This window comes from Podarcis filfolensis (assembly GCF_964270895.1).
Source record: "Podarcis filfolensis genome assembly, chromosome: 1".
In the NCBI taxonomy this organism is placed as follows: Eukaryota; Metazoa; Chordata; class Lepidosauria; order Squamata; family Lacertidae; genus Podarcis; species Podarcis filfolensis.
This window is the reverse complement of record NC_139604.1, coordinates 114,127,040-114,148,072: the sequence shown is the minus strand read 5'-3', so window position 1 is coordinate 114,148,072 and position 21,033 is coordinate 114,127,040. Positions and strand designations below refer to the sequence as shown.

Sequence of the window (21,033 nt, the reverse complement as noted above, 5' to 3'; positions counted from 1 at the left end):
GGGTGGTTATATAAATGTTAACATCAACAAGAACAAGTAAAGGAGTCTTGAGGCACCTTAAAGGTTAACCAATTCACAGACTCAAGACGAAAAGCATGAAGTAAAACCTTAGATGGCAGGGGAATCCCTGTGAGTCAACTTTGACAGGTAGGGGGGATCGTCCACCTATCAGGTGGCCTACCAGTCACCTAATATCATCCTGACATTGAATGATTGGCACCTGGGTAGTCCCACCCACTTGTCAAAGTTGGCCCATGGGGATGTGGGGAGATAAAGCTCTGACCTACCAAGCCAAAAAGGTTCTTCACCCCTGAACTAGCATGTTCCAATGAGAGAGAGGGAGGGAGGGAGGGAGGGAGGGAGGGAGGGAGGGAGGGAGGGTCATAGAAATATAGAGTTGGAAGGGACCACGACGGAAATGTTGTTCAATCCTCTGCAATGCAAGAATGTCAACATGCAGTCCCCCAACCAATTTGAAACCATACTGGACTCTGCTTAGCTTTGCAAATGTGCTAGCAGTTTTATTGCTGCATCACTATCACCCTTCAAGTTAGCTGAGAGGGTGGGAGACTGGTGGAAATCTCTTAGCTTTGACACCAACACACGGCACCTTCAGGCAGAAGCAGCTTGCTGGCAAGGATAGAGCTGTATGCCAGCTTCCAGTTAGCTGGGTCCCTTTGGCTCACCAGGAGCAGGAGGGGTGAGGTGGCAGCTGGTGCACCAAGTTGGGCCCAACATTGGGGTGCTGTCATGCATGCATGACATCTCACACACACACCCTCTCCAAGTCTGGCCAGGCCTGCTGAGACGTGTGGGTGTCCCTTTGAGGAAGTGATCGCAGTGGGGAGCGGGGAGAGTGAAAAGCGCTCTCCACACCTCCCGCCCCCACCCGGTGCTCACTGGAGGCGGTGTGGAATGGTGGCCCCTCAATATTGGAGGGCTCACCCCCTGCCTACAAATATTGAGGCCCCTTCCACCCCTATAGCAGGCACCCCTGAGTGGCAGAGCAGTCAGCCAATCTAGGCCTTCTGCCACTCCATTTGCATAACCCTGCCCCTTTCTCCTCAGTAAGCAACAAAGACCCACCTGCCAGGAAGCTAGTGTAGCAGCACCACCCCATGTGTCAAACTGCTTCTGCCCTAAGGCACACTCTACTACTGTACTGCCTACTGCTGAGGTCTACCTGCCCTGGGCCGACCTATTTAAATCATTTTTCAATGGTAGGAGTGACCATTTTAACTCCCCAGAGAGATGCTGATGCAAGGTACACCTGTTTTCACTGCCACCTGTTGCTCTCAGGTAAGCCTGCCAGCTATTTTTTTCTTCTACTTAACTGAAGAAAAATTCTGGAGAACTCACAAGCTTGCTCACTATTTTTGGTGGTTAGGTTGGTCCTGCCAAAAGGTATAGCGCTGCTTCGGTGTCCACATATTTCCTCATCAATAATATGTGAATTCTGAGAAACACCTACACTACTCGGGCACAAGGCAAGGCAAGGCCTTTTGTTCCAAAGAAAACAGAACAGAAAGAAGGAAATTGTGCCTACTTACAAGAGGGAGATTTTCTTTCCTTTCCTCAGGAAGTTTCACCTTAGAGAAAGTGATTAAAGTTTAAAATGAAAACTCCTTTGTGTTTTCTGGCTGCCTCAAGAACTGCTTCAAGTTTTCTTTCAAATAACCCGGGGCAGAGTTCCCATCAACTCTGACATTTTCAGGACAGTATGGAAAATCCCTATTATACTTTGAATAAAAAACCCCGACTCTTCTCAGACTCTGGAAATACTCTGATTATATATCTTATTTTTACAGAAAGCAAACTACCCTAGGATACAAAGTGGTCCCCAGCCTGCCAGGCCAACCCAACCAATGGAAATAATGTGGGGGGCCACTCAGGTATCTGGTGATGTGGTGTGCGGGGGCAGCAGTGAGATGTTGGAGGACAAAGCTCTATGTGACACATGGACTTAATCTGCACTTCCTAAAACAATGTGTGAACCGAAATGCAGCTAACCTATTGGTGCTGTTCAAGTCACAAGGATGTCTTTTTGTGCAGTAGAATTTCTACCCCTCTCTTATCCCTCCATGAGCCCTACACCCTCCCCCAATTTGCTTCAGAGGGTTGGGGAAAACCTCAAAACAGATTTAGGGATGGCTGCAAGGTGGGGGGGGGGGATTTAGTTGTGTAAGCAGAAATCCTTGCACAGAAACAATGAGGGAGTTAGTGCTATACTGATTCCTCCCTTTGAAATTCACACTTGTCTTAATCATATGATGATGCGGCATGCAGACTTTTTTTAAAAAAAAAGTGTACAAAACTGGGTTTATTATGGGAAATTGCAAAATGTGTATATCATGCACAACTGCGTAGAAAAATGTGTAGATTAAGGGAAATTGAAACTAAAATGCTGATGAATCTTCATGAAGTTTTTTAAAAAAGCACAAACTGATGTGGAAATGTGGAGAACTGGGAAAATGAGAAAATTCAAGAAACTGAAAAGGAAATTTGTCCGTCCCATAGTAACACTAAAATGCTGATTAATTTTCATGAAGACTTTAAATAAAATAACGAACTGATGCAGAAATGTGGGGAACTGAACTTATGATGGGGGGGGGGGGGAGAATGAAAATCTGAGAGAAACCAAAATGGAGAGATTAGTTCATAACTAATAAATGTAGGGTAGCAATATGTCCTATTTTGCAGGAAACAGGCCCTTGTTTGAAGAGGATCTCTACCTGAACAGCCGTCTGATCCAAGCACAGCTTGCAGAATGACGAGAAAGGAGAGCAGAGGCCTTGAAGTTGCCCATCAACAGAAAGCGCTTAAACATCAGGTTGAACAGGCACATGAGTCCCCTGATCACAGTCTTGTCGACTCTGATGAGAAGCATTGCATTTCTCAGTTTATAGCTTGTACAAATCTTGAGTCCTCTTTCTTGGTGATGCGCAAGCAGCCATGAATCATCACCCCTGCCTTACAAAACTGCCTGAGCAACACTTCCCCTTAAACTTTTGACACCCACCCCTCGCGAACCACTTTGCAAGTGAAATAGTCCCCTGTACATTCATTTGAACAAAAAGCAACCATCTTACAACTCAGTGTTTGCAACGACATAAACGAAATGCAAAGTGGTAGAAAGCCCTATTCCTTTGCAGGTTGTCCAATCCTGTTCTTTGTTTCAGACAACAAAATTTACTGGGCTGGCCCTGCCCGACCCCCAAGAGCAAAATATGTAGACTTCTCTACTAGCTGGAGACAAACTGATACAGGACAGTCTCTCCCGCACCAGGGCTGCCCCCCAACTTGTTGTTACCTGACAAAGAGTCCAAATGACACCCCCCCACCCTTGATAATTTTTTGCCTGGCTAGTTGTCCTTGAGCTCAAATAATGACTCTTGCTTGCCTGGATAGAGGATAGAGAGGGGTGTCAAGTGTGCGTTGAAAGTAGCATACTGCACAAAGGTAACATTCAGGGGCGGCACACCCTGTTTCACTGCCTGAGGCAAAATAGGAATGTGTTGCCCTGCCCCACTGAAGCCTCTCTTATCTGGGATGTGTAGCAGCACCTGCAAAGTGGTGATGTTGACCGTGGGTTCTGGTGAGATCTTGTGAGTCCTTGCTGAAATCTCACGAGATCTCATACCTCACGGGATTTTGACAAGGTTTTGTTAGATTTTTGGCAAGATCTCCTTGGTGCTTCTGCCTGTGCTGCTTCTCCTGTAGCAAAGGCAGGGCACCTGCAGAAGGGCCTGTTCTTGAGCTTCCCCCCACCTGAGGCAGCTGCCTCACCCAGCCTCATGGGTGAGCCGGCCCTGACAACATTTAAACTCATTGTTCTTCTGACCCTGCCCAACACTGGCATGTGACCTGCAGAAGTTTGCCCAGAAGAGATGTGCCCCTCGGACTGAAAAATGTTCCCCACACGTTTGTAAGCGTGCCATGGCTGTGGGGGAAAGAAATGGTAATTGTGTGCTTCACAACTGAAGTAATGCTGGTGGCCATCTCAGGGGGTGGGGGTGGGCCATGCACTATGGAGTCCCGGGCTTCAGCTGCCCCAATCCCTTCACCATGCTTCATGGCAGGACTGCCCCTGTGCCCAGCAACCCTAAGACAGAGAAATAGTGACCTTTAAATTGCTGTGAGGATACCCGTATACCCAAAGTTGCAGTCCAGCACTCTATCCAGCCTGTGATACAGGATTTGGCCCCCGTTAGCACTGCTTTAGGGACGTGGGTGGCGCTGTGGGTTAAACCACAGAGCCTAGGGCTTGCCGATCAGAAGGTCGCGGTTCGAATCCCCCCGACAGGGTGAGCTCCCGTTGCTCGGTCCCTGCTCCTGCCAACCTAGCAGTTCGAAAGCACGTCAAAGTGCAAGGAGATAAATAGGTACTGCTCCGGTGGGAAGGTAAACGGTGTTTCCGTGCGCTGCTCTGGTTTGCCAGAATGCTTAGTCATGCTGGCCACATGACCCAGAAGCTGTACACCGGCTCCCTCGGCCAGTAAAGGGAGATGAGCGCCGCAACCCCGGAGTCGGTCACGACTGGACCTAATGGTCAGGGGTCCCTTTACCTTTACCTTTACTAGCACTGCTTGGAGTCTGTGCCACTACAAACCATTATCAGGAATGCTTTGTTTGAAAGCTACTTCAGTCTGAACAGGCACATTTCCCGGCTATAAAACTTCGCTCTCCTCTGCCTTTGTTTACACTAGTGAATAGTTCTGACCTTAATAATGACATTTGTTTGAGAATCCCAAGGTCAATGGAAGGAATCATGCTTTAGCTCAGCTAAATCCTTTGCTCTCCATGTTTAATCCATGTGTACAGTTAGTCTGAAGCCAATTAACTTTGCTAAAGCAAAGTTACTTTTTTAAAAATAATGATTTAAACTGCAGGAAGTCTATCAGATTGCCCTGGCATGCAGGCACTACCAATGTTATTGTCTTCTTAGAAAAAAATATATGAGAGAGAATTTCTCTTCTTTTAAAAAAAAGTTATACAGATAATTCATGAGTAGATACGACAAGGTGGGCAACTTACCCTGAATGAGGAAGGAAATCCGAGGCACGACCCTGAGTTTGCTCTGGTGTGCTGCGGTCAAAGTTACTAAATATGGAGAATGGACAGAGATACTTGAGCTAAAAATAGAATGAGTCACCATGACCGGAATGCAACATCCCAGAGGCTCCAAGGATCGTCCTGCATGTCTGTGGTGACATCTTCCGTACACTGAATGGGATTGAATTTGGAAATCAAACGTTGTCTTCCTGCCACTTCTCCATGCTACTTAACTCTTTGCTGTCACTGGTCAGAAGGTAGCATTGATGTCGACAGGATACTACTTTGGAACTCGCTCTGCAACCATTCATTTAGCTGGGACCAAAGGCATTTGATTCCTCCTTTACCAAAACTGCCTCCTTCAGCAGCCTTTCCATCTAGCTGAATCAAAGGAAGAGGTAGCTTGGCAAAGTCGACGATCTGGGGGTGAGGCATCAATCTGCTCAGGATCCAGTACCATTTAGCTCTGGGCCTCCACAACTGTCTCCATCTGCACCCATTTCACCCAGTTGAAGCAAAGGGGAACGGTTACAGGCAGCAAGGCTTCCTCCATTAGCCTGGCTAGGACCTGTTGCTATTTGGCGCCTGCCCTCCTCGAAATTTTATTTCCTTATTTCTTTGTTCATTTGTATACCGCTTTTCGTTACATACTGAATACAAAGCGGTTTCCGATACACTACGTGAAAGACCAGATCATTAAAATGCATAGAATCCAGTAATTAACAGTTTGACAGTGATAATAAAATTAATACTGTGGTACAGAACAGCCCCCGCACAAAAAATAAGAATAATACCTCATCTGTAGCCAAGGCAACCGCATTTGCTTCTTCTCCTTGAGACCGGCCCTATCACTGGTTGGGTGAGGCTGCTGTTTACAGGCAGCTGGCTTGGGCTGCCGTGAAAAGGTAGCAAATTGTTACATTATTTAATGATTGCTGTGTTTTTGCTTCCAGAGAGGGGCACGTGTGGAGTTTCCTGCCTTGGGTGCCAAAATACCTTGGCTAGCCTTAGGTACTATGTACCTTGAGCCTTGACTCGCAGGAGGCGATGTCTCGGGATAGCACATATGTCATCAATTATAATCCATTATTTTAACTGTGAAGTGCCTTGAGCTCATCAGCAGAAAGAAGGTACAGTGGTACCTTGGGTTACAGACGCTTCAGGTTACATACGCTTCAGGTTACAGATTCCGCTAAATCAGAAATAGTACCTCGGATTAAGAACTTTGCTTCAGGATGAGAACAGAAATCGTTCTCCGGCGGCGCACCAGCAGCAGGAGGCCCCATTAGCTAAAGTGGTGCTTCAGGTTAAGAACAGTTTCAGGTTAAGAACGGACCTCTGGAATGAATTAAGTTCTTAACCCGAGGTACCACTGTACATAAAACATGGCAAATAAATACAGTGGTACCTCGGGTTAAGTATTTAATTCGTTCCAGAGGTCCGTTCTTAACCTGAAACTGTTCTTAACCTGAAGCACCACTTTAGCTAATGGGGCCACCCGCTGCAGCTGTGCCACCAGAGCACGTTTTCTATTCTCATCCTGAAGCAAAGTTCTTAACTCAAGGTACTATTTCTGGGTTAGCGGAGTCTGTAACCTGAAGCGTATGTAACCTGAAGCGTATGTAACCCGAGGTACCACTGTACAGTATGTACGAACGGTGCAGAGCTCTTTGGAGAAGCAGCAGGAGGGAAGCACGGAATACACATGTAACAAACAACCCCAAGGGGCAATCCTATTACTGGCATTGTGTTGCAATTAGTTTATGCAACATTTCATTAAATCTTTTGCCATGGAACGGAAGATTTCAAAGCGCACAGTATCTGTGGGCTAAATGACGCCCGCCACAAACAACACCGAACTCCCGGGAGTTCCCAAACTGATGCAGGATTAAGCCGGAGCAAAATGGTCTCTTCAGTCAAAAGAATAAAGCTGCCTTTTGCCTACCTCTGCCTAGTTATCCCCTTCAATTCCCTCATTAGCTTCCGTATGAATAATGCATGGATGCCACTCGAGATAGTTTCATAGCTCCTCAATTGTTCAAGCTAATTTAACACTCTCTGAATCATGATATGCCATAAAGCCCATGAATATTCCCCAAGCACTTCTGCGGCTTGAGCAGTTTGCAGTGCCAGATATTCAAAGAAATGTATGCACGCTGGTTGCTTGCTGCTTCTTTTTAACCTTTCCAAAAGCAGCAGCAGCGAGGCAAACGCCACCAGCTTGCAATGCTGCTTATCAGAAAATGAGCTCAAGCTCTCCAGGGGGCATCAGGGTAAAACGTAACTCTCATTTTATTTTATTTTATTTTTCAGGGAGGGGATGCGGGAGGCTGTGAAGTTCAGATGGCTAACTACTGTGAAAAGTATATATGTGTTTAAAGCGTTTGACCTCTCTTTGGCACAACTCATTACCCCTGTGAATGGAGTTTCTGAGAACATTCTGCTGGAGAAATTTCATCAGCAAGAGGGCCATTGTGTGCCAGGCTGCTTGGAGCACAGGGCATTGTATTTTGAAGGCTGTGGTACTCCAGGGTAGCCATTAGCATCTGAATTCACTTAATAACCTTATCAGCAGGAACTGTGAAGGCCGGCATGCGGTGGTGGCTTATGTAACTAGAAGGTCTACGTTGGAAAACTGCCAGTAGTGTAATTAAGGAGGGGCACACATCCCACTTCAAAAATCACATAAGTAAAATGCCTGCTCCCCATATAAGCAAGCAGATCATCCAGCTGGTGTAGTTTTATACAGTTTTTCAAGGATGCCCTGTCTAAGGTTACAAGGATCCTTGGAGCTCCAGGTGGTCACTTATCTTCGGAGATGCCTGCTTCATCTAAGCATCTCTATTTGTAAATATAAAGTTTCCACATGTTCTATCCTTCCTCCTCTCCCTTTCTCTTCACTTGTTTCACCACTGGGCCAACAGCCTTAGACCCTTCCCTCTTTCTTCCCCTTTCCTCTTCCCACCCTAGTTCCTCAGCATCATCGAGGTAGGGCAACATCCTTCTTTTCTTCCCTTCCTCCCCTCCTCCTCCTTTAGTAGAGTTCGTCCTTGCACTTTCCTCACTCTCCTTCCATCCTTGTCTGCCATCCCTCTCCTCCATATCCTCCCTGATGAGATATGCCTTTAAAGCTTCCAGATGTTGTGTTTTATCCAGCAGCTGTGGTGTACTTAATGGTGTGGGCCTCATGCACCCCAACTCCTGTCTGGAATGTCTTGTTGGCCGGGCTGTGGTGTCACATGGAAGCAGCCCACACCAGATGTGCTCCTTTCCTCACCGTCCCTGATTCAAACTTTGGCTCTTTCATTAACATTTTTTTTTGGACATTTGTCTGACCCAGCAAAGCAATTCCAGTGTGGAATTCATGACCTCAAGACATAGTGATGGCCATTATCTTCTACAGCTGTGGAAAAGGATCAGACAAAATCACTGAGGATAGGTCATTACATTAGCCATGATAGGTAAACTAGACTCTGCAAGGGCAGTATAACTCCACAAAGTAGATACTTGAGGACAAGGAAGACAGGAAGGCCATCCAATTCGTGTGAATGCCAAGAAGGAACAGGAACAGGAAACCTGTGTCCCTCCAGAGGCTGTTGGACTCCAACTCCCATCAGACTTGATTACTGGCCATGCTGACGGGGCTGATGGGAGTTGGAGTCCAACAACCTCCAGAGGGTCACTTACTGTCCACCATTAATGTAGTATTACTGGCATGTTGCAGCTTTCTGCAGTAAGAAAAGAAATACAAAAAAAGCACTGTGAAGGAACAAGAATGGATGACATCATCGTATGGCCACCTTGCAAAATGATAATTCCAACTCGAACGCCCAGTGCATAAGCAGTCAGAAAAGTTGTTTGTGGCTCAAAGGGACTCTCACTGAGGCAAAGGAAACTGCCAGTGTGGAATCTTGGCAACTGGTTAGATAAAAAGGATGGGGAGGAACACTTGTATTTAATGTGAGGCCAAGGAGGTCATCAACAGGAAGCCCAGGAGGAGGTGGAGACATAACATGTTTGGTGAAGATAACCAGTGTTTTGAGAAGACACTGATATGAAATGTGTTTATGAGACAATGATAAGAGAATGGAAAAACCACAGGGAAACTCTTTCCTAAGGCTTGGGCTCTCCTTGGCTGGAGGCATTCAAAGCAGCAGCAGGACATCTGTGGTTTCCAGCAATTGGTATCCATAATCATGCTGCCTCTGGACAGTGATGGTAGAACATAACCATCAGGGTTAGTAGCCACTGAGAGCCTTATGTTCAGCAAATCTGTCTAATCCCTACTTTAAAGCCATCCAAGTTGGTGGCCATCCCTACTTTTTGTGGGCGTGCATTCCATAGTTCACCTATGCACTTTGTGAAGAAGCACTTTCTTTTGCCTGTCCTGAATCTTAATGAAGATCATAATGAAGAGACACACACATTTGCATTGAAAATGATCTAGGTGCAGGTATATTGTGGACAGGGTGCAAAATAGTTTGGCGGAGAGATAAGTTTCAAAAGTCAGGAATAAACTTACATGATTTTTCTTCTTTAATCCTGTATTCTGAAATGTCAGAAGCCTCCACCAGGGCTGGGAAATGAACTGAGAGAAGCAGATTTTTCAGGTTCTCATCTTTCCGAACTATGAATATCTAACCAGAGAAAAGAGGGTGCGTGAAATTATATCATGCAACAACAACAAAAAGGTGTCATTCAAGTATGACCTGTTCAGTAGGCATTATATCAGAACTGGGTCAAGATTTATGTACCTTTTATTTAAGAACATAAAAGGTCCCTGCTGGACCAGACCAAAGGTCTAGAGTAGACCAATGTTCTGTTCCCATAGCAGCCAACCAGATGCTTACAGGAAGCCTACAAAAAGGATCTGAGCCCAATAGCCCTCTCTCAACAACTGATATTCAGATACATGCTTTTACCGATCCTGTAGGTAAAATGCCATTCATAGCCTCCACTAATTTCTCTAATCCTCTTTCAAAGCAGTTGGTGGCCATTACTACATCATACATCAGAAAAATACGCAGTTTAACTATGCACGGTGTGAAGACACTGTCTTGAATCTCCCAGTGCTCAGCTTCATTGTATAACCCCAGGGTCTGGTATTTTGGGAGACTGAGAAAAAGAACCGTATCCGTTTTCTCCACACTATGTGCAATACCATGTTATAAATGGCTGTCATGTGCAAGTAAAAAGCTCTCAGTGTTGTCATCTTTCTTCATAGGGTGTTGCCCCAGCTCATTGATCATGTCGATTACGCTTTTCTGCACCTTTGCCAGCTCTACAATATGCTTTTTTTTTAGAATGGACTCTGATTAGGAATGCTGTTAAGGGATGGGCCTGGGTTTTGGGGGGCACTGGGTCCTGGATCTCCTCCCCATTTTTGTCACTGTTAAAACTAAAAAACGAACACACCCTTTACTTTTAGGACACCTCTGCCTGTGAGAGTCAGCCTATGCATCTTAAGTGATAAATTAACACATGCACATTTTATGTATGGACCTCCCCTGGCTATGATGCCCTTTTCTGAAAACACGAAACCAGACTATATACAAGGAAACAGGGGAAACTGTGGTCCCCCAGATGTTATTGGACCAGATCTCCCATCACTCCTGACCACTGGCATTCCTGGGTCAGGCTGATGAGAGTCAGAGTCCCACAGCATCTAGAGGGCCACAGGGCCAAAGTATCCCCACCCATGCTATACACAATACACCAGATAAGGCGCCACCTCTGATTTATATACAGTACTGGCATAATGGTACTAGCTGTCTTATTCTCAGCCTGTTTCCTAATGCCATAGGATCATAGAATTAGTCTTTCTTTCACTGCCTCTCCACACCAGAGTTGATGGTTTCAGTAGGACTCTGCCATATGTCCAGAATTTCTGACTGTCAAGTCCTAGAGCCAAACAACACCAGGTTGGATAGATGGCTATCATTTAAATACATTTCTCTGCTGCTAAAGAAAGGCCACTAGACTATAATCAGAGCACAGGTGGGGGAGAAATTTGGATTTGTTTGCATTTTAATGGGAACCTACCTAATCAGCACTTCCTGAAACAATCCACAAATTGAAAAGTAGCTGTCCCTCTAAATTCCCACATTTCCAAATTTTGCGGTGCAGTTTTCCAAGAAGAAGAAGAAGTGTGTACAGAATGCATATATTAAGGGAAAGTACAAATAAAAATGAATGTGTTAGTGATAATAACTTGCTGAAATGCATTATAAACTTGCTAAAATGCACTATCCCACAAAACGTCCGATAACAGTCTAAAATAGTGAAATCAGTGGGGAGAGGAAAAAAGCTGCAAAATACACCAAGAAAACAGAATCTTGTTTAGGGGCAGGAAATCTGTTGCCCTTCAGATGTTGTTGGATCCCAGATTCCATCACTCCTGTCCATTGGACATACTGGCTGGGGCTGATGGGAGTTGGAGTTCAACAACGTTTGGAGTATAGCACATTGGCTTCCCATGATCTAAGTCTGCATGTCATCTCCCTCAAGAACCACAAAACAGTATTCTTCAGAGAAAGTGTAGACATACCCCTACGGGCTCCTTGCAGAGTATTTGGACAGCTTTTTCCTGGCTGATGCTCAACTGAAGCCAAACCGGGCATGTCTTGATGAGCTTCTCAAGGACACTGATGCCTGGTGGGGGACAGCAATGTCTTGGGGTAATTGGCTTGCCCCGACGGTTCTCATCTTCCACTTCTTCACTGGTGTCTGTGATAAGTCTGCAAGAAGACACAAGCAAATCCCCTGTGAGGCGGCTGCAGCAACTTGACTGGGACAGAGAAGTGTGAATTGAAAGACCCTCAGAAAACACAGGGCAGAGCAGCTTATGTCAGATCCAACTAACCTGCTTCCCTTGATTACTGCGCTGAATGTGTTGGGAATCCTAAGAAGTTTGTGCAGCCATTCCTTGCCCTACAAGGACCCATCTCATCTATTTGGGTTTCTAGCATTTGATTTCCCTACTACTATGGCTACAAAAAAAGTTTCAGTAAATGCAACATGAAATGTCAAACAAGAACTAGTAACTCTTTTCCTTTATTATATGTAATATCAGCCTTGTTTGTAATACATCTTGTTTGTAAAACATCTGAAAGCAGACCTGTTTAGGAAAGCTTTTAATGTTTAATAGACTATTGTATTTTAATATTCTGTTGGAAGCTGCCCACAGTGACTGAGGAAACTCAGCCAACTGGGCGGGGTATAAATAATAAATAATAATAATAATAATAGTTGTTGTTGTTGTTGTTGTTATACTGTTTGGTTAACGTTTATTGATCATTACAGATGTTCCTAATACCAATTTAGGAAGCTTGATTATATATGTATCTATGTTTGTTTACTGTTTATATAACTGCATTAATATCAGATAAGAATCAGTTTTATTCAACAGGAATTAAATATAATAGTTAAAGAATAACTGTCATATAATTAAATAACAATTAAATATATGATGGACTTTAATTATGGAAAAGCTGCAGAATACCTTCACCCAGACAGGTGAACATCAATCAGACCTCTATTTTATCATATTGAATTCCATTGGCTGAACTTTATTTTGCGCATGTACACACATGCACAAAACACATACATTTCAGCAATTTACTCTTCCACAAACAAAGCAATATTCTGAGAAGATGTCTCACTTTTAGAACACAGAGGGCAGGTTACAGCAGGCCAGGACTTAACCAATCTATTACTGAGTCCCTGTAGAGGCTCTACGAAAATATCATTAACACTTTTAAAAATAAACATCCAGACTGTTTTCTGCCTACATTTAGATTTATTCACAGATGTGAGGAGCAGGTGGAACAGAATTTGTGAAGAGTAACATTATAAGCTCCACCTCTGCATTGTTATTGCAAGAGAAATTGCGTGATGGCTCATGCAAGCACAGAACAGTAGAGCTCTGAGGCTTCGTCTACTTTTTTTTGTAGGAGGGAAGGTTTTTTTAAAAACAAACAAACAAACAAGAAAAGCAGTGGGGTGAGAGGGGTGCTGGCCTGTTCCTCAGCTGCAAGCTCACATTTCAAACCCTGCAGGATGAAATTTGCAGTGGAGAAATGCTGGACAAGGCAAAGGGTGAACAACCTCCTCCATCTCTCTCTGCTTTTCCACCCAAAACCCTCATGGTGGCTGGGCTCACAAGGCCCTGATAAGCTTACCAGGACTATATAAAAGTGCAGGCTCACAGAGAGGGTTGCTTTTGGCTACAGTTAGCAAGGCAACAGCTTAACCATGAGTCCTGGGTTCGGGTGGCATACTAAACCAAACTTTGGCTTAGCTCAGCATGATGCAGGGGCAAAACAAGGTCCAGAGAGAAGAGGCAAAGAGAAGCAAAGAGGCTGTAAGCTCCTCTCCAGGGGCCCACACATTTGTGTGGTTCCTGGAAGCCATAGTTTACATTTCTGTGTCTGAGAACCAGGCCCATTTGTAGCCAGTCCTGCAGTTATTATTAAGTTGTAGTCCAGGGAGTTCTGGTGCTCTGCAGTGTGCTTTCAAGTGGTCCCTAAGATGAAAATAATGGTGGAGGGGAAACTCTGTTAAAGGAAGGGCGATAACTCCATGGCAAGGCACGTGCTTTTCATGCTAAAGTTCCCAGGTTTAATTCCCAGCATCTCCTGGGAGGTTGGGGGAAAGTTCCTGCCTAAGATACTTCGGACCCTCTCCCAGTCAATGAAGACAGTATTCAGCCAGATCAGCCAGTGATCCAACTTGGTATAATCCAGTTTTGTATGCTGGGATGCTTTCTCCCAAGCAGAACATTAGGATAGTCCTGCTTCCCATGGAGGCCAACTGGCTGGATATGAGAAGAACAAAAGAAGGGCATGAAGATAAGAGCCCTCTGTGGTACTGTTGTGAGGAACTCACTGATAAATTAAACCAGGGAGTTACTAAAGGTTCAAAGGAAGGAGCATGCCAGTCTTGGCTTAGTTCCTTCGATAATGAGTGATGCCACCTGAACTGAAGGACTTAGGGGCAGCCTTCTCATCCCATCCCAAGGTGCTTCCAGATGACATATTTATTGAGCAGCCATCCTGATTTGTTTGCAGACAGATCTGATGATGTTGGCTTAATGAATTTTTATCCTGATATGTTTGAGAGGATGTTGTATCAAATTCCATGTGTGGCATCCCATGCTTCTTGGTACATTTCCCCATCACTTTCCTTATTGCAAAAATTCCAGTCCTATGGGGGATTGGGTTCCAATCAATAGACCAGGGTTTCCTAAACTTGGGTCTCCAGCTGACTACAATTCCCACCATCCCTGACCATTGGTCCCACTAGCTAGGGATGATGGGAGTTGTAGTCCAAAAACAGCTAGAGACTCAAGCTTGGGAAACCGTGCAATAGACAAAAGTGCAAATGTAAAGTTATAGGACATGAAGCAAAAACTGGAGCAAAAAACCACAATATATTATTTGGAATCATTTTTATTGTTAATTATTTAGGATCAGAGTGGTGACTGAGAACAGTTATTGAATTAATTCAGAGTATTCATAGGGAGGATAATTTTTATAATGATGTGGTTGCATTTCAAGGTAAGAGGATTAGGGATTTGAATGTGCATTTTAATTTTGTACAACCCTAATAGATTTAGAAGAGAAATACAATTGTACTCAGAGATGTTTTCCCAATTATAGATGGGGGGAGGGGGAGAAAAGAAACAAGGTCACTTTTTTAAAGCAAAGGTAGTCACACTGATCCATAAGGGAAGAAACAATGTTTACAGCTATCTAATTTTATTTATTTAACAAAATGTATATACCACTTGATTGTAAATAGAACTTCTAAATGGGGTATAAAAAATAAAATAACTATTAAAACAGTCAACAAAAAAAGTTAAAAACAGGTATTTTTTTTAAAGCAAAATATAATTTAAATCAACAAATGAGAACACATATCAGCTTCTAAATATCTGGACAGGCCTGCTTAAACAAAAATGGTTTTAGCAAGGGCCAAAAAACGTACAGCGAAGCTGCCTGCCTGCCAGGCTTCAGGGAATCCTATCCCTCCCACGGTGGCAGCCAAGAAGCAGATAAACAAGAAAAGTTCTTACCAAGTAGTTTATTCAATATTCACAGAGAGAGATGAAGGAATGCAGTCTCTCTTAGATAATGGTGTTGCTCCAAGTAAAGTCCCATCCCCTCCATCTCTCCTATTCTATGTCATCCCTGCGCTGGCTGACCTGTGTTTTCTGCCTCTGAGCTTTCTGTTCTACTACTCTCAAGGCACACCTCGTCCTGTGAGGGGGTCAGGAATGCTTTCAAGAGACACTGAGTCTGTTAGCTGTCTCTCCCCTGGTGCTTCTTCTTCCTGCTGCTCTCTCAATATTTCCCAGCTTCTCCACTCTGCAGCCTCTGAACTATGACCTTCTGCAAACCACTGATCTAAATCTATACTGTCCTCCTCTTCTCAGGCAGGTTCAGGAAGGGGGGGGCAGCATTCCTCCTCAGTCCAGTCCCTGACACTGGCTAATGTCAATGGGCAAGGAGTTCCAAAGTGTGTGTGCTGCCACACTGGGTCACTCTGGGCCAACCCATAAGCCACAAAAAGCCTGGCAAGCTTTTGAACTCTTCAGCAGATAAGATGTTGCACAAAGCAAGGTGTGGTGGGGAAAAATAAAACCAAAATAGGTAATAAAAGAAAGAGGTGAGTTCATTATGTGCTACACCTGAGCTGGAAACGCCAGGGATTGAACCTGGGACCTTCTGATACAAAAGATTATAATTACTATTACTGTTACTATAATTTATTAGTCTCTAGACACACAAGGCAACCTACAGAATGTAAATGCATAAAGCATGGCATAAACTTAGAAAAAGAACAATGCATTACAATAAAAGCTATGGAATAATCTATAAAACAAAGTCGATAAAACTGTAGCAAAATACATACTTCACAGTTGAGTTATGCCCCTTGATAATAAAAAAGTTAATTTAGCAATACAGTACAGGAAGCAGAAGAGGACCATTTGAAAATGGACCAAATATTCCATTTTTGAAAAGCTCTTGAAAAGAGTCAGTTTTTTAAATATATTTCTTTTAGGTGTGCACAGCAAAGCTGTTAATCTGGGCTTCCTCCCTTCGCCAATCAATCATTATTTTTTTTTAATGTGCCTCTTTAAAAGTTTATTAGAAAAGCCACTCCTTGCTGCAAGGGAACAAAGGCCCACAATTGCTGCAAGCGGGAAGACAGTTTTACATCTAACTGATGTCCCCAGTGGATCTCTCCCCCCACCTCCCCGCCCCCAATCTGCTGAATGTCCAAGTCTTAAGTCATTTTGGTTAATGGAGCCAGTGGAAGCAACATTTGGCTCCAGCAATGCTCTCAGCAGGCAGAACATCGAGAGGCCGGGCTGTGAAAAAGCTTAATCAGCTATTTAATCTGACTCTGTGGCAAACACCACAGGTAGCTGCAGAAAGAAAGGAGAGGAGAAAAATAGGACAGCTTTTGAGCTCCCTTTTTCTCTGCCCTGTCACAGGATTTGTGTTGAGAAGCGGGTCATTTCTATTTTACTCTGTGTGCATCTAATGGCTTATATCTACACTGTGCTTTGAATAGCACCCCAGGCTGACAGCTCCAACCAGCCGGCAGGCAGCACTTTCTCCCTTGATCAAACAGGGGACAATGGGAGGTGGGAGCTTTGTTGGGTTTTTTATGATTGATTTCTGGGTAACACAGTCCTACAGCCAAGGCCATCTGTGGGGTGGAGGTGGGGGGAGACCAGCTCTAATATAGGTTCCCTATATTCAATAATTTTCTTCCCTGAACTTTCAGCAGCAACTATCCAAGTCAGAGGCCCCTTTCTTTAAAGAATTACAATGGAAAAACCTATTGCTTTGTGAAAAGGAAAGCCATGCCCAGTGCAAATGCTACCACCTGGTGCTTTGGCCAATGAGTGCGAACAGACTGGAAGGACTGACAAACACTGGGACCACTTCTTGGCTCCCATTGCAGGAATGTTTCCCTGTCCCTACAGGTGATCAAGATCATGCTATCAGGTCATGAAATAGTCACTCTCTTGATCTTGCATCCTTCTAAGCATATTAACATTGCAGAATGTGTACCTGTTGCATTGCAAATGTTCTTTCAGTTCCATTGTTTAGGATTCCCATTCCCTCCTACCCATGTGTGTGTATACACACAATTATTCTCACATGTGTGGGGGGAGAGTGTGATTGCATCCACCAGTTATGTTCCCTTGGTGCCAATGCACCAGTCAGCAGCTACACATTCAGAATTAATGTGAAGGCGACCTATGTGAGGACAGACTGTGTGGATACTGCCATTATACAGGTTAGTCAGTAGGGGGCACTAGACTTAGTTGTACCTAGGTAGGGCCAGGCATTTCCTGCTGCTGTTATGTTCCTGTTTAAGAGAAATAACAAAGTATGTGCAAGACTGGTTGTAATATCACCAATTAAATGAGGTATTTAAAGGAGATGAAAAGAAAGGATTCAGTTACACTTCATCCAGATTCCAAAGAGAAATGATAGATGATAATACTAAATTGTTTAAGAAGACGTATAACTTATTATCAGAGTGGGAAACCAAAGACGAAGAGGTTAAATGTGCAATGATTAAGTGGGCGCAAGATTTAGGACATAACATACAAATGGAAGACTGGGAAAAATTATGGAAAGTGAACCTAAAATTTACTGATTGTATAATACTGAAAGAGAATTATATGAAAATGATGTAGCGATGGTATATCACGCCTATAAAAATGGCAAAAATGTACAGAACGGGTTCTAACAAATGATGGAAATGTAAAGGAAAAGAAGTTACATTTTTTTCATATGAGGTGGAACTGTAAACTAATTTTAAAAATTTGGGAAATGATTTATAATGAAATTAAATGAATGTTTAAAATGACCTTTGTTAAAAGACCAGAAGCCTTTTTGTTAGGCATTATAGGTCAAGATTTGCCAAAGGAACAGAAGAAGTTATTTATGTATGCCACAATGGTGGCTAGGATATTACTAGCCCAGAAACGGAAAGACGACATGATAGCAACTAAAGAAGAATGGCAAGAGAAACTGACGGACTATGTGGAAATGGCGAAACTAACAGGAAGAATTAGACAAAAAGACAATAGAGACTTTAAAAAGGATTGGGAACCATTTATGTTGTACTTACAGAAATATTGTAAAGAAGTGGACTCACTAGCAGGGTTTGATTAAACTCTTACAACTAACAAAACAATATGGATACTAAAATGTATTAACGAAGAAATAATAAAAAGTAAGAGGTAATTTGAAAATAATGACAATATAAAAATGACAAGATCAGAATAATATTCAAAAATTAAGAAAGCTTTATTGAGATATAATAAAACAAGCAGGAGAAGTTAAAATATAATAAACCAGAAAATGGGGTTGAGAGAAGTAGTGGGGAGGGGGAGGGGGGAATTGGGGAACTGTATTTTTCTTTTTTGTTGAGATAATGTTATTGTGATGAACAAGAAAATTGTAAAATTTAATAAAAATTATTTTTTTTAAAAAAAGAGAAATAATAAAGTTATCTAATAACTCTATGATCATATTGTTGTAACTTTACATGAAGCAGCAACCACCAGCTGTTTCAGATGTCTTGTGCAGACCATATTTTTGCCCAGGCTTTCCCTGACCTATAATCTTGGAACCTGTCTTCATTTATCTGAAATCCCCGAATTCTTGTTTTAAAGGCTTTAATATTGTTGCTTTACTGGTTTTATGCTGTTGTTGTTTTCATGTTAATGATATTTTTACATATATATATATATATATATATATATATATATATATATATAGTACAGTGCTTAGAAAAAAATCAAAAACATTTAGTGAATTATAAATGCTTTTAGATAAATAAATAAATAACTGGTGTGTCCTGGGACCTATAAATAAATGACTTCCTAACTAGTGTGTCCTTTAAGACTTCTGTGACATAGGCATACATACACAGGCCCCCTTCACATTAATGCTGAACATGCAATATCAGAGTGTGGCCAGTGGATGTGTTCTCACCAGTGGGGGCCCATTAGAATAAATGGGGCATTGCCTTACCAGCCTCAATCTGTCCCACCTGCATGTCCCAGGGGTTGGCCCTTCCTCCTTTTGCCCCTGGTAAATCTCAGCAAGGAGGAGGATAGAGGACAAAACCTACCTTTGGGTACCCTGCATCCTGCCCCACCAGTCCCGGTGGGCACCAGGCACCATTCAATCACTGTTGAGAATGCCTGTACAGTGGTACCTCAGGTTAAGTACTTAATTCGTTCCGGAGGTCAGTACTTAACCTGAAACTGTTCTGAACCTGAAGCACCACTTTAGCTAATGGGGCCTCCTGCTGCCGCCACGCCGCCGGAGCACTATTTTTCTTCTCATCCTGAAGCAAAGTTCTTAAACTGAAGCACTATTTCTGGGTTAGCAGAGTTTGTAACCTGAAGTGTATGTAACCTGAAGTGTATGTAACCTGAGGTACCACTGTATGTATATTGCTAAGGGTTTAACATTGGAAAATTCCATTGGAGTGAACTAAGCTAGAAAAAGCTCTCCGAGCTTCTAAATGAGCTGATAATTACCGGTAACTGTTGATGTTCTCTGCTAGCTTACACGTGAGTGTTTAACCTTAGAACATGTGACTAAGGTATTCCATTGCAAATCTCCATTTTGAAGGGAGTTGGCTTTGCTTCCATTACCAGGGATAGTCAGAAAAGGATTTGTAAATGATGCCTCTCCAGAACCTGCATAGCCTCAGGCTTGATACAGACTAAGGGGGAGACAGAGCTTTGATTTCAGCTCTGATTGTAATTAAGTTATATATTTAAGAAGAAGAACCTATGCTTCAATACACATACGCTTTGTACTTCTTTCTGGATGTATCATTGGTGCTTTTGTACTTGTTTTGAAGAAATTCTGGTTAGAAAAGCTTTGAATCATAATTATGGGTCTGGACAATTTTTATTCCAAAAAGACTCAGCTTTCATGCATACAACTGCTTCATGCTGCGAATTATTAATATCTAAAATAATCACACACACCCCTCCCCTGCTAACTGAACACATGAGACGGGTTGTCTTGCCTATCTGCCACTTCACACTTCTGCTAGAAATTTGGCCAATGGGAAGTTACAGCAGCTGCTTAAGAACAGAGCATAATGGTTGCCTTGGATGGCTAGACCCCAGCACACCAACAGTCCCACTTGCAACCATCACCACAAATGCTCAAATTTTGGCTACAAGTCTACCTGGAGAACTACCATATTCCCTAACCACCAAAGAGCCGCTTCCCGGCTATTGATGGGCTAAGCTTATGTAGTGTTCTGCAAAGCAGCCTGACTTGAGAAGAGTAACTGGGGATATGGCTTAATTAATGGCACAGTAATTACATCAAAGCACTGTACTTTATTTGACATGAGTTACGAGACAGCTCAGCTGGAGGCGAGAATAAATGGCATGATAATTTGCCTTTGGGGTCTTGTGGGTATCAGTGCAATTAGTCACGCCACTGCCAAACCATATTTCCTTAGGAATAAGCAGCCAAATTACATGCTGGTTTACAACCTTTTATAACCTTGCTCGATCCAAGAGACTGCTGTGTGCTGTGAACCAGGAAGGATAAGCCCCTCTCCTCCTCCTCCCTAGAACAAAGGAGGGGGTTTTCATTCAGGAGCAGATTAACACACACTTACGCATGGCTGAAATGGCTGAAGGGGTTCCTCAAGCTGGCCTTGCTTATAGAATGATATAATCAAAGGAACCCCTGCCTGAGGTTGCTATCCTTGTAAAAAATAACGATGGGGTAGAATTCAGTGCAGGGCTAAGTGGGGTAGGTGAGCACAGAATGAAGTCTGTGATGGACATGCTTGAGTGACAGCTGTTATCAGTGGGGGAAAAAAACATTTGGATTGATTCCACCATCCAGTCATACCACTGGTTTTTTCCGGCCAGGAAGGAGTTGCTGCTGTTGTAGTTTTGTTGCT

At 43.3% G+C, this 21,033-nt stretch overlaps 1 protein-coding gene across 7 annotated transcripts in view; it reads right to left on the bottom strand.

The window, feature by feature from the left end:
- The window catches only part of RIN3 (Ras and Rab interactor 3), a 72,063-nt gene that overhangs the window by 35,580 nt on the left and 15,450 nt on the right, over positions 1 to 21,033 (bottom strand). For 4 of the 7 annotated variants that reach the window (XR_014547576.1, XR_014547577.1, XM_083611797.1 and 1 more), the window contains exon 1: positions 5,035 to 5,163. Coding sequence is in view for 4 of the 7 variants with exons in the window: in XM_083611797.1 (XP_083467923.1) it covers positions 5,035 to 5,155 (121 nt within the window). In the remaining 3 variants the exon portion in view is untranslated. Of the gene's footprint in view, positions 1 to 5,034; positions 5,164 to 9,574; positions 9,690 to 11,599; positions 11,790 to 21,033 lie in introns of those variants that run through there. The other 3 variants (XR_014547575.1, XM_083611794.1, XM_083611795.1) reach the window with 1 other exon arrangement.